A 12,081-nucleotide genomic window follows, 5' to 3' on the forward strand; every position below is an offset into this window, starting at 1 on the left:
AGGGAGAGGGCCTTCACATTGGTGTCCCTGCAACTCTGGAAGTTGTTTTCATTTGGCGGTCATTAGACCTCTCTTTGAAAGTCTTCAGGGAAGCTCTTTAAGACTTCCTTGTAGCCCCTGACCTTAAGTCTACGTCATTGGCTTTTAGTAGAAAGTTTCATTTTTATTGTTTTTAATTGGAAACTGGTTTGTATTTAAATATATATTGTGGCTTTTTTTTTTTTTTTTTTTTTTTTTTTTTTTTTTTTGTATGCCCTGTATGAGATTTTCATCAAGGATGGCCTTGAGTACTAGTAAAATTATTTCTACTACATAGGAGTACAGCGAAGGTGGTTTACATAACGTCTTGGATGAGCTGCCTTCCATTGATGGCAGGGCTCTACTCACACAGGGTGACTTTGCCTGAGATTTGGGGGCTGGAAGACCTGCTCTAGGGAGGGTGTGTGTGGGGAGGGAGGGCGAGTGCACAGGAGTGAGGAAGCAAGGAACTCCCAAGAACCCAAGTGCATATACCTAAATTTGAATTCAACCTTAAATATCAATAGCGTACATACTGCACCTATTTGAAATAGCACAACATCCACTAAAAAGTTGGAGGAACAGCTGCAAAATAGCTGTTCTGGGAACATGGCTCGTTACAGCAGTCCAATCCCCACGATATGGAAAAGGCAAGCCTTTGTGCTAAGAAACAGGTTCTTGAATGATTTTTGCATATCAAACCCCTCAAACTATCAAATCAAAACGTCTATAAAGCCCACAATAAACAAGCTCCTGCTGGTGCCATGGAACTACAAAGCATAGCACCAGGACACAGATTTTCATGCGTGTTAATGCAGGATGCTAGCAAAACCAATTGCAACACAGATGTGACCTACTTGTGCTTTTGTACCATTCCCGATCTGGGGTGTATCAGCTTTGGAGTGCAAGTGCCTCATGTAAGAAAGCATGCAAATTCAGTAGGTTCATTTTATGGGACCTATGATCAATAGCACAGAAAAAGCGAGAGGTGGAGAGGCGTGCTTTCTTGTCCAGCCTTTCCCTGTGTTTGGAGAAGAGTGGGAAGTGTGTTTTCCCTATGCACTGGGAAACTCTTCTTTTAGGTGCGCTTCCTAAGAGCAACATGCCAGCCAAGCTACTATGCGTGGTACTCAAGGCCAGAACTGAGTTTGCCTTCCTTGCTGCTGCAGTCCTGCCCAGGTTAAGTCATCCTCACTCCAGAGAGGGAGAGGGAGAGGGAGAGGGAGAGGGAGAGGGAGAGAGGGAGAGAGGGAGAGAGGGAGAGAGGGAGAGAGAGAGAGAGAGAGAGAGAGAGAGAGAGAGAGAGAGAGAGAGAGAGAGAGTGTGTGTGTGTGTGTGTGTGTGTGTGTGTGTGTGTGTGTGTGTGTGTGTGTACGAGGGGAAAGGGCATGAATTACTAGGGGTGCAGAGGATTAGCCAAGCTGTATCCCCACCAAGTTTAATTGCTGATTCCTCAATGGGGCAGAAGCATCCTGATTCTTTTGGTGCACCTGCTCTCTTGGTTATTTGATGGTGGAGAAGCAGCACTTAATAGACACAATGCAAAGCCAATCCAGCTAGCAAAGCCATGAATGTCATGAGTTGGCTCCTGTACATTCCTAGATTCAACCTTTTTCTTTCTCCCTTGTTATGTTCCCCTTCTTCCTTTTTTCCTGCCTATTTCTCTTTTCCCTCTCATTTGAAGATTTGCCTGTTGGTTTTGCCCTTCCCCATACAAGCCGAGAAGTAAAAATTCATGGTTATGCTTTGCACAGCTATGTTTCCTGGCCCCAGAACTCTCATCCTGATTAAAGGTCCATTATCACATCATGCCCTTAGGAGCTTATGGGGAGGAACAACAGGGTGCTGGTGGTGGTGAATATTTTTCATCCAGTGTGCCTAGGCTGCAGAGACAGAAGTGCTTGCTGGGAAATGTAGGCCCAAGGAAGGAAAATGCTGTGCCCACACAACTTTCACAGAAAGTGGGAGGAAGAAGAAAAAGGTTCAAACAGACCCTGCAAGCGGTGGCTGCTGCTCCTGCACCTGCTGGTTTAACTTGGGGATCTCCGAACACATTAATACAGAAGCAGACCTTAGGTTAAGCATGCAGCATGCATGGGACTGCAGCTGCAAGCACAATTCTCAGTCATAAATCCCCCCAAAAATCAAACTTTTTGAGATAACATTTGTAATTCATGTACTGACATACTAAAACCCTGAAGAAGAAAAAAACCTCATTTTTAAGAAATACCTTTTTTAAACAAATGAAGAGAGAGACATTACCAAGTTTTATAATCTTAAAAGTACATGGTATTTTAAAGATGTTGAGGTATTTTATTTCCTGTTTAATAAGCAAAATTTAAAACATTTGTACACATTGTAGAAAGAGGGAATTCTCTATGACTGACAACTACTAAAGCAAGATGGTGCTTATTCAAAATTTGTACAGTGTAATCCTATATATGTCCACTGATAGGTAAGCCTCACTAGGTTTAAAGGGGCTTATTCCCAGGTAGGTGGGGCTAGGATTGTGCTGATATTTTCTCCGCATGATGGTCCATGGCTATGGTTTCGTATGATTTTTTTTTCCAAAATGAGTGTGGTAAATGTTGATGTCATACTGTATACAATAAGTTCACAAGAAATTTATTTCAGCTACTGGAATAAAACTACTCTCAGTCAAATTCTCTTAAATGGTGTTCAGGCTTCTGACTGGGCTAAACTTGACTGAAACACAACAAACTTGAATGTCTTAAGGATGTGTCTAATTGCTTCCAAATTTACACGCACACACATGGATTGCTTTGTAGTACCACTGGTAGGAAAGGTGCAGAAACATTCTGGATACTGTGACAAAATATTGAAGAAAAAAAATTCCTCAAAACAAAGGTGCATTATGTTTGCACAGCTTCTTATTATGGCACTAATTTCCTGGAACACAAATTAACTTTGCTAATCATTTTGTACACAGCTGTTGATATTTTGTTAGCTTTTGAATTTCCCTTCTCAGCCTTCAAAAAACATCAGTATTCTAAACATTGCACGGGATAATTTTGTAAACTGTTAACCATTACAAGTTGTATGTTTCTGAGCATAACTTTCACCTAGGAAGAGTAGAGAAAACCTTCAGATTATATTTGAAGTAAATATGTTCACATTTCAACAGAATGATGAAATGAGCAAACTACACATTTGGTCGGTAGTTTTAATGTTTAAAAGTAAAATGTGTAGAAACACCAAGGATAAGGTCTGAAAGAAAAGCGCCCTGATTTCAGACTGCTTCTTATGCATGTTTATGCTGAAGGGTGTTAATAAAGGAACATAAGAAATACAGCTTTTACAAAATCAGCAGTCTACTCATGAATTATTTTGAGAGTTTATCTCAAAAGAAAAGGCATTTTGCTTTCCAGGGGAATACCAAATAAGAACTTACTAGAAAAACTGTACTCTATTCCTGGTGCAAAACTTTGAGGCAAGAAAATGTCTTTTGGCATTTGGCACTCCAAGGACAATATTTTAATACTGGCACAAGCTAAAAAACCACACCAAAAGACAAATACAAGACCTGAAACTGTCACTTGGCTGATAATAGTAAACAATTCTGCTGAGGCAATATTACAAAAAGCTGCTCCAAAACAATTTTTAGAAACAATTTTTTGTTTTTGTTTACTAAACTTGAAAAGGAGAAAATAAATTCAAATGTCCTCTAGAAAAGCAGCAACTGCTGGAATGAAAATTTGGAATTCAGTCATCAATAAACGTGTGACTCTTCATGACTCAAGATGATTCGTGAAGCAGGGCTGGTAGCACTTCGGATCACCTCCATCCACCTACAAAATAGGCAAAGGTAAATTAATGCTTATGGAGCGCAGGTGGGCAAGGGGTGCTCCCTGCGGCCTGCAGCAGTCTCTGAGTTCCCCTTAGCTGTTCACAGCTACCCAGATCTCGCTTGGTGGGCTGACCTGAGTGCAATCCTTTGGAGGGCAACCCTAGGATGGTTTCCCCCTCGCACCTCACCTTTCTCTCCATCCAAATTGCACTCGGTCAGCCTGCCGAACAGCTGCTTGATGAACTGCAGGCTGTCCCACTGGGATGGGGAGTGAGTCTTCTTATTTGAACTGTACCCATCCCTCAACCCCAGCCAGCTAACTGGTCCTGCGGAAAAGCTGTTCCCTAATCCACTTGGCCATGCAACAGGAAGGACTGGTCAGGTCTGAGCTTACAGACATCCAAACTATCATGTCTTCACACGCTGAGATGTAGGGAGGAGTCTCTGTGTGTAACTTCTTAGCTGATGTATGTACATGCGTGTGTGTGTGTGTGTGTGTGAGAGAGAGAGACTCTGAGTGAGTGAACACAAGTGAGCTCACACATAACAAAAGGCATGGTGCAAATCACCATGGCGTGGCTTGCCTTCCTGTGTGAACCCAGCAAGAGTGGAGAAGTGTAGTAAGGGTTGTCTCCATGGAATCACATGGCTTGCTGCATGTCTGAACCCAGCTTCCATGTTCCCACAAGTGTGTTTCACAGCAAGAGTGGCTGTGGGTGAAGCAGATGCTTCAGCTTGCATTCTCTGCCATCTGAGAATGGGCCACTCCAGCCTCCCTTTCTTCTCCACCTACAGCTTTGGAGTCTCCAGCCGCCGTGACCTTGGAGACGGCCATGCTTGGCGTTCCCATCTGGTCACCGCAGAACTGTGAAACTGCTGTGCCCTGGCTTATTGTTACAGCCAGTGCTCTCCTCTTGTGAAAGCTTCCCTACACAAGTGGAGCATACCAGCTGCATGCAGCCATTGCCAACAGGGTGCTCACACTGAAAAGTCCATGTCTTCCCCTCTGACTCCCATCCTCTGCTCTTCTCTTGTCCCCCAGCTTTCCTCGGGACCATCAACAAGGCCTCCCACTCACAGCTGCAGAACACAGTCCCACTGGCCACCCAAGAAACCTCCTCCCTTGAGAAGCGCTTCCCAGAAGGACATGCTGCCCCAGTTCCTGGCACAGGTGCCTGTCCTGAGGCCCTCTGTGTGCTGACTGCAGCAGGGAGCAGCCCCTTCCAGCATGTGGAGCCCCACACACGGGGATGTGGACACTTCTGCAGCAAGGCAGGGCAGTCGGGCTGCACAAACTTGCCTGTTGGCACCGGAGAGTGGTGCTCCACCGCTACTCTAGTGAGTAAGTGGTTGCTGCTTCTGAGCATCCAAGAACACTAAGCCAGAAGCAGTCGGCTGATGCCGTGCCCAGGGGAGTGAATGGGCCATGAGAGAGAGACAGGCAGAAGCACTGCACCTGGGATGGATTTTCAGCCGTGGGGTCTGATGGGACTCTAGCTGCCATTAGGAGGAAGGAGGGTGCATGGAAGCCATACACACAGGGAAACCGCAAGGCATCTGAGTCAGCTAAGGTGCCGTGCCCCAGGGCACCTGGTGCTGCGTGTCAACACAGCCAGTGCATGGATGTGCGCGAGGAGAAAGCTCGTACTCGTGTGTGAGGTGTGCATGTGACAGGCGAGCGCAGTGTGTGCATGGTCATGCAGTTGCATTTAAATGGCGGTCACGGGGATGCTAGGCTTGACCACCTTTGACCATGCTCACCTTATGCACGGGGCCCTGATCGTTTACCCTTGTTACATGAGGTCGATAGGACACAATGGTTGCCTACCCTGTCCGACTGCAATGGGCATGCAAATGACTATTTTTAATTTATTTTGCTGCAGAAAGATTCTACTTTATGCTGTCAGGTTTGAAACACTATGAAGAATTGTGCTTTTCTGTTTTAAGTGTTGAGCATTGTGTATCATTTCATTGGTGTGCTTTAGCCAATATATACAAATGTTGTCTAGAGATCATGCGACTCAAGCCATGCAGGTAAGCAGAATACATAACCCCCAGCATATCTACATTTGTCTGTCACCTGATCCATGTATGCATATTTATCACTTGATAACAGATGTCTTTCATTTAAATCATGCACCCCACTGCCCACTTAATGGTTCTGGGGAAAGCATAAGTAATCACAAAGAAAATACACAGAGCTATTACATAATCTGAAATGCAATGCTTTTCAGTTTAGTCAATTCACACATCTCACTCTTAAGAAATATAGTTAAGAGTAATCAAACAGTTCACCAGTATGTCCGAATGGGCCCCTGTCTCCAGACTGGTTAGAAGATTCAACAAAACTGGAATGGAGTCTCTCCTGGACCCTACCCATTGGGGCTAAAGTAGAGAGCTGCATTTCGGCATCCCCCCCACCCTATATCATTAACTTCTTACAGAAGATGGACTTACCTTTCAAATGTATATTCACTCTCAGCCCTGAAATAGTACACGTGAGATTTGAAGTGTAGCTTAAAGACATAGTCTTTATGAATGTTCTCAGATTCAGAAGGAATGGTGAGAGAATAACCCAGTAACGGCAGGCTAGCTAAAGGGTGATTGTCCTAAAAAAGAAGATGAAAGGGACTGTGAGTACAGTATTCTATGCTTCACAAACTGGTAAGCTGCATGTGAGATTTAAAACCAGAAAAGAGCCCTTTTGGTATTACTTTTGCTTGCCAAAATGGCAGTTCCCAAAAGGCAATGGTTCCACACCCAGAAAATGGAGTGGCACTGTAGCCCCACAGTTGCATTTACATTTTTTCACTGGACTCTCAGGAGCTTGAAAGTAGACTTTTTCATATTCCTAGTCAGCTCCCACATGGAGCTAAGGAAACAGGGCACCTGGGTTTAACCACATGGAAGCCTGGACCTCTCTTACCCTTCCCGATCAGCATTGTGGGGACGCCTCTCAAGGCTCCCATTATCTGTTTGCTTATTTGCCACTTTTATAAACCACCCAATTAGCCAGCCATTCTCAGCACAGGGCATAAATCAGAACCCACCTCCATCTCAGACTGCATCCCCTGTTCCCCGCCACCTGCCTGTTCTACTGGCTCTTGCTGGATGGGTCAAGTGAGGAACTAATGAGGAATGCAATGCTATTCACCCCTGCAGTGGCCACCCAAAAGATTAACCCCAAACTGTCTGCTCTAAGCAGGGTAATGCCTTCAATCGTCCACACACGGCCGGTCTGCTCCAATTTTAACTTGGAGGTGAAACATGAACTGAACCTTTGTTCCTGCAAACCTACCTTCCCTATCCCCTCAACCAACTACACTCTCAAAAATAGCTCTGGGGGAAAGGCTTGCTTTTTAAAACGAAGACTTCCAGCCTACAACTCTGCAAAGCCGAGCTAGACTAGGGAATACTGAGCACACACATTCCACTTTAAAAGTCTAGTAGTTCTGAAATACTGCAGCATTTAATGCCCCCCAAACACCCATCAAGGGCCTCTGAAACAAGCAATAGAATTCTGGCTCAGGTTTACCCACCAAGTGGTTAAAGTACCAGGCAGTTCTTAATAACAAGCTAGTTTTTCTTAAGCAGTTAACATACACAGAGCTGACCTCTACACACCAGGATGATTTCTGTTTTGCAGAAAGACAAAATTTTGCTTTGCCACCAGTGCCTTTGGGTCTATATTTCCACCAAGAACTGAAGAATATCAACCAAAGATTCCGCTGATACAGGAACAGCTTCCAGACTGGAAACATGGCAGTGTATTTCCTGCCTTTCTGCTTCCAGCCCAGAAGCTGCACCCACGGAGGCTGCTTTCATGGACTTCAATACTCCCTGGGGATGCCATCCTTAAGGTAAATCAAGGAGCAATTGGATTTATAAATGTGATGTGGGATGAATTATAGCTTACTTTTGTCTGTGTTAAAGCAATTTTTCATGTGAAATTATTAGTTGTATTTGGCTACTTACCAACTTAACATTTATAATTATATATTATCATGCAAAAATGGCTATAAGTATAGATGATATAATGATTATTGCTGATTCTTTGTGAAACTTCCCACATACAAGTACAGAGACATTTGTAATGTGCGAAAAACTAAACAAAGATTCTCCTCCAACCTCAAAAAATCAGTTACCTGGTGGGATTTGTAGAAAAACATGCAGAAGTTAGTGAATACCACCCAGAGCTTCTGCCATCCATTGCTGTTTTTGAACTTTCTCAAGAGGTTTCCTGAGAGTTGGTTCTGAAAGTGAAAGGAACAGGGCAATAAACTAATTAAATCACAGACAGACAGTAAAACTGTCTGATGGAAATCAGGCAAGCTTCATGTAGAACAATACTTTTCTGTTCAAACTGGATGATTTTCCTGTCTTTTGATAGGTTTAATATTTCACTTCCAGATCCTCATCTATCTTTAAATGAAGCTTACTTGCAAGTTGATCTTTCAAGGAAAAAAACTGCTCTTACCTTTTCAGATGCATGAATGAATGTATTTTGGGAACAGAAGGCGTCAGCTTTTATATTAAGCTAACCTCACAACCTCACCAAGGGGACAGTTTCCACATTAAGCTTTAAATAAGGGATCAGGGAACTGAGGCCTGGTGGATGTTGCTGAACAGCACCTCCCATTATCTCTTGCCTCTGACCTTGCCAACTAGGAACTGACTGGCATTTCAGTCCAATAGCAAGTGATTTAAATCCTATACATGGTAGTAGCTGTTCAAAACTGCTGAGAAACAATGAAAGAGCCTCTTTTAACTTAGCTGAAAACACAAAATGTAGTGTATGAACAGAAATAACTCTTACGAATTTGTCTTTTCTGTGCTATAGGCCTGGAGCACATGCAGTGGAGGTCAGTGGAAGGTCTGCTGGGTGGGTGGGGTGTTTTTTGCCATCAGGTGGTTCCCACATCTACCTGCAGCTCCTCTCCCCCTCCAATTCTTGAGGGAAACACCAGGAACCTCTATTAGGTTAATCAGGGCTGCATATTCATACACCACCAATTGTTGGGGCTACGTCCAGAGTTGAGGTGGATCAACTGACAGAAATGGACTTCCCTGAATCTGTCTTCCCACAGGACCCCCTTTACCCTCTGATAATGCTTTACAGAGTCAAGAGAGCCTGCAGAATGGTGTGAACTGTTGTGTGTGTGGGCAGAACCCTCCAAATTTGGTGACCTTCTTTGAGCTTTACGCTTCACCTTGTGGATCCAAGTTCTTGAATTTTGGTATTTTACTTTTAAGTGGTACTTGGAGCTGCTTCTGGCTGAATATAAAGCTATTAATCCAACAAATGATGTAGGTTATCCCTCACATATAAGCACACGGTCCATTTCTGCGAAGGAAAGAAGATAAGGACAGCGAATTTGAGGCAGCTTGGATAAAAAGTTGGCATATGTCAGTTTTGGAAGGCTAGTGTCTTGATGGATAGTGAAAGGTATGGTTTATTTTATATATTACTATAAATGAGTAATAAACACTCATTTTAACTTGAAAATCCTTCACCATCTCTGCTCACCTAGGATAAAATATTAATCCTTCAGCTCTTAACACATTTGATTTTGTTTGGGGTTTAACAACACAGTAAGCTGTCTCCAGTGGAAGAGGCTAAATGGATATATGCTGCACGTTCCTTCATCAGAGACTATCAGCAGGGGACTAATAAGCTTCTTTTGAAAATTGGACAGGGTGTGTCTGCTTCATGTTAAAATGACACACAAGTTTCTATTCCTTTGAAATTTCTAATTTCTCTTGTGGTTACCTCTTCGCTCTGGAGGGTATCATAAAAGGACAGGCTTTGCATTCGGTACCAGCAGACACATGAAATGGAAACAGATCGCTGATCACTGATCAGTCCAGCAGGTAGAGAAGGACAGTCACTGATAGTGAGAGGATCTTCTGCCACCAGAGAGAGGCAGGGAGAGGGAGAGGGAGAAAGAAAGGAAGGAGAGACACACAGAGAAGGTATAAACTGTAATGCTGATGTGACATCACTCGCAGAATTAGGAAAATATGATTGTATCTTGCCTGCCATGGGGACAGCTATGGAACTAAAGACAGATGGGTGAAGGGTGGAATTTGCCTCCAGGTTGCTTAATAGTTCATTCCAATTATTTAAACTTGAAAGATACAATGGTGTTAGTACACAGGTAAAGCTTGCTCCGAAACAAACAAACAAACAAACAAACAAACAAACAAACAAACTAGCAGGGTTTACTACAAAGGTATGTAGAGAATTGCAGTCTGTTATTCTGTACCTAAAAGATTTGGCTGTCTGCTCTTTTGAACCAATAAAAGTGGACTGTAGCTAATGCAAATGTCTACACAGTGTACCCAGTAACCACATTATACAATGTCACTAAAGCAACCTAGAAGCATATTATGGGGAAATGGGTGTCTGCAGGTACCTTGAAGAAGCTAAACCAATTTATACTTTACTTGAAGTTGGAGATATCCTTTTCTTTAAAACTGGATCTAGTGAAGATATACTTGCTTACAAAAACTCTTCACACTTTTTTACAAGCCTGATATATTTTTATTTTATGAAGAAGACCTAATAATGGGCCAGTAATTCTCAGCTTTTCAAACAGCCTTGCAAAGTGGAGAATTAATTGTTGAAGTTCCACATGAAAGCAGAAACCTGCTGTTGTTAAAATGCAATAGATGCACATATTCCACATTTCAGTGACCAGAAATGAAGCATATCTATTCAACATCCTATGGTTTTCTATAAAATTGGTTTAGCTGTAATCAAATGCATCACTGAAAATAGATACAGTGATATCCTGTGACAGAGAAAACACAAGTGAGGAAGGCAGATGAGACTGAGAAGAGAACATTCAACGTTTGGGGTGTGGGGGGAAGCAGTCTAAAACCCCCCCAAAAACCTATGTTTTTTTTTTGCAGCAACCAAAGTCAGGGTCAACATCCTTTCCAAGTATACTAAAGTAAAAGATAGCTAATAGGAAAAAACTGCCCATAGGAAACTCTTTATCACAAAATCTAGTAATTTAGATGTGTAAAGACACATTATTATTAATGTGGTATAATTTGCTAATTTCTGCATAAAGATTTCTTAAAATGTCATGATGCTTAATCTGTTGTTCTGAGTTGGCTTAGTGCCATCTCTCACTCCCCAACATGGAGGAGGCTGAAAGGAAATTGCCCCCAAGAAACACTTTTCCTGCAGCTGCAGGCTAGGTTGTTTTGAGGCAGATACCTCCACAGCAAGACTAAAGTCCACCATGGAAACGCTGGTATTTCTGTGCCAGCAGACGTGCACCGTGGTGTTGCCACGGTGAGGAGCTGGACGTTCGAGCGAGGTGCGGGATGCATTGAGATCGTCTTCTGATTCCTGGTCTACAGTAGATTCCTCGGGGGACTCTATGAAAAGCAGAGAAAAACCATATCTTTTTCCCCCCTTGAATAAAATATAGACTGTGAAGTTATTACACAAAGACCATGTCTGATTAGTTTTCCAAACTGATGTGGTACTTTTGTGTCTGTGTGTTGAGGGTGGACAGAAAGAAAGGAGCAGGATTTTCTGGGAAAATGTTGCATACTCCATAACAAGGGGCAAATTACGTCACAATCCAACGAAGAATTGTACATTTCTGTGCATTGCCTTCCATGGGCTTAAGCACATGTGTTGTGGTGTTGCCTTTGTAGATAAAACAACCCAGCATCCATTTCTTGGTTTCCTGTGTTTGCGTCTTAGCTTTTTCTTCTTTTAAACAAGCCCAACCAGAACCTGTACAGACCATGACCAACGCTGTCATTTTGACAGAACAAGATCCTGCATTGACCTGTTTGTACTTAACTAGGGCCAGGTGTGCTATTCTCTAGAAGTGCATGTTCTGGCACACTGTAGTCCTTTGCCAAGTTTTGTTTCAGAGCATTCAAGGTATCTTTGGTCTGGGTCGCACATGACAAACCAAAGTATAGGCTGAGTGGGGGCTGTCCTCTAACCATGGCTTGTTGTCTGTGTGAACCCAGACACAATAAAAAGCCACGGTTTTTGTTAACCAGAGACAACACATAGGTCACAACCCAGCAACAAACCATGACTTTTGTGGGGAAAAGACACCTTAGTTTGTCAAAATAGTTGGGTTCACACAACAACCCACAGTTCAATAACAACCAGCACTCAACCCATATACTTGCTGGTCATGTTATGTGAACTGAGTCTCTTTCTAACCGGAGCTTCTCACTTTCCTCTCATACAACATCGCTAAAATTGATATAGC

At 43.0% G+C, this 12,081-nt stretch overlaps 1 protein-coding gene across 9 annotated transcripts in view; it reads right to left on the reverse strand.

Annotated features, from left to right (window-relative positions):
• Positions 1 to 2,327: 2,327 nt before the first annotated feature.
• The window catches only part of FARP1 (FERM, ARH/RhoGEF and pleckstrin domain protein 1), a 227,148-nt gene continuing 217,394 nt past the window's right edge, over positions 2,328 to 12,081 (reverse strand). For 7 of the 9 annotated variants that reach the window (XM_044429479.1, XM_044429478.1, XM_044429473.1 and 4 more), the window contains exons 24-27: positions 11,055 to 11,218; positions 7,972 to 8,079; positions 6,284 to 6,435; positions 2,328 to 3,827 (exon numbers count right to left, since the gene is read on the reverse strand). In XM_044429479.1, the coding sequence (XP_044285414.1) occupies positions 3,749 to 3,827; positions 6,284 to 6,435; positions 7,972 to 8,079; positions 11,055 to 11,218 (503 nt within the window). In that variant the 3' untranslated portion in view covers positions 2,328 to 3,748. The other 2 variants (XR_006414629.1, XM_044429480.1) reach the window with 2 other exon arrangements.

The sequence above is a fragment of the Varanus komodoensis genome, unplaced genomic scaffold (assembly GCF_004798865.1).
Source record: "Varanus komodoensis strain SLA01 unplaced genomic scaffold, ASM479886v1 scaffold2, whole genome shotgun sequence".
Classification (NCBI taxonomy): domain Eukaryota; kingdom Metazoa; phylum Chordata; class Lepidosauria; order Squamata; family Varanidae; genus Varanus; species Varanus komodoensis.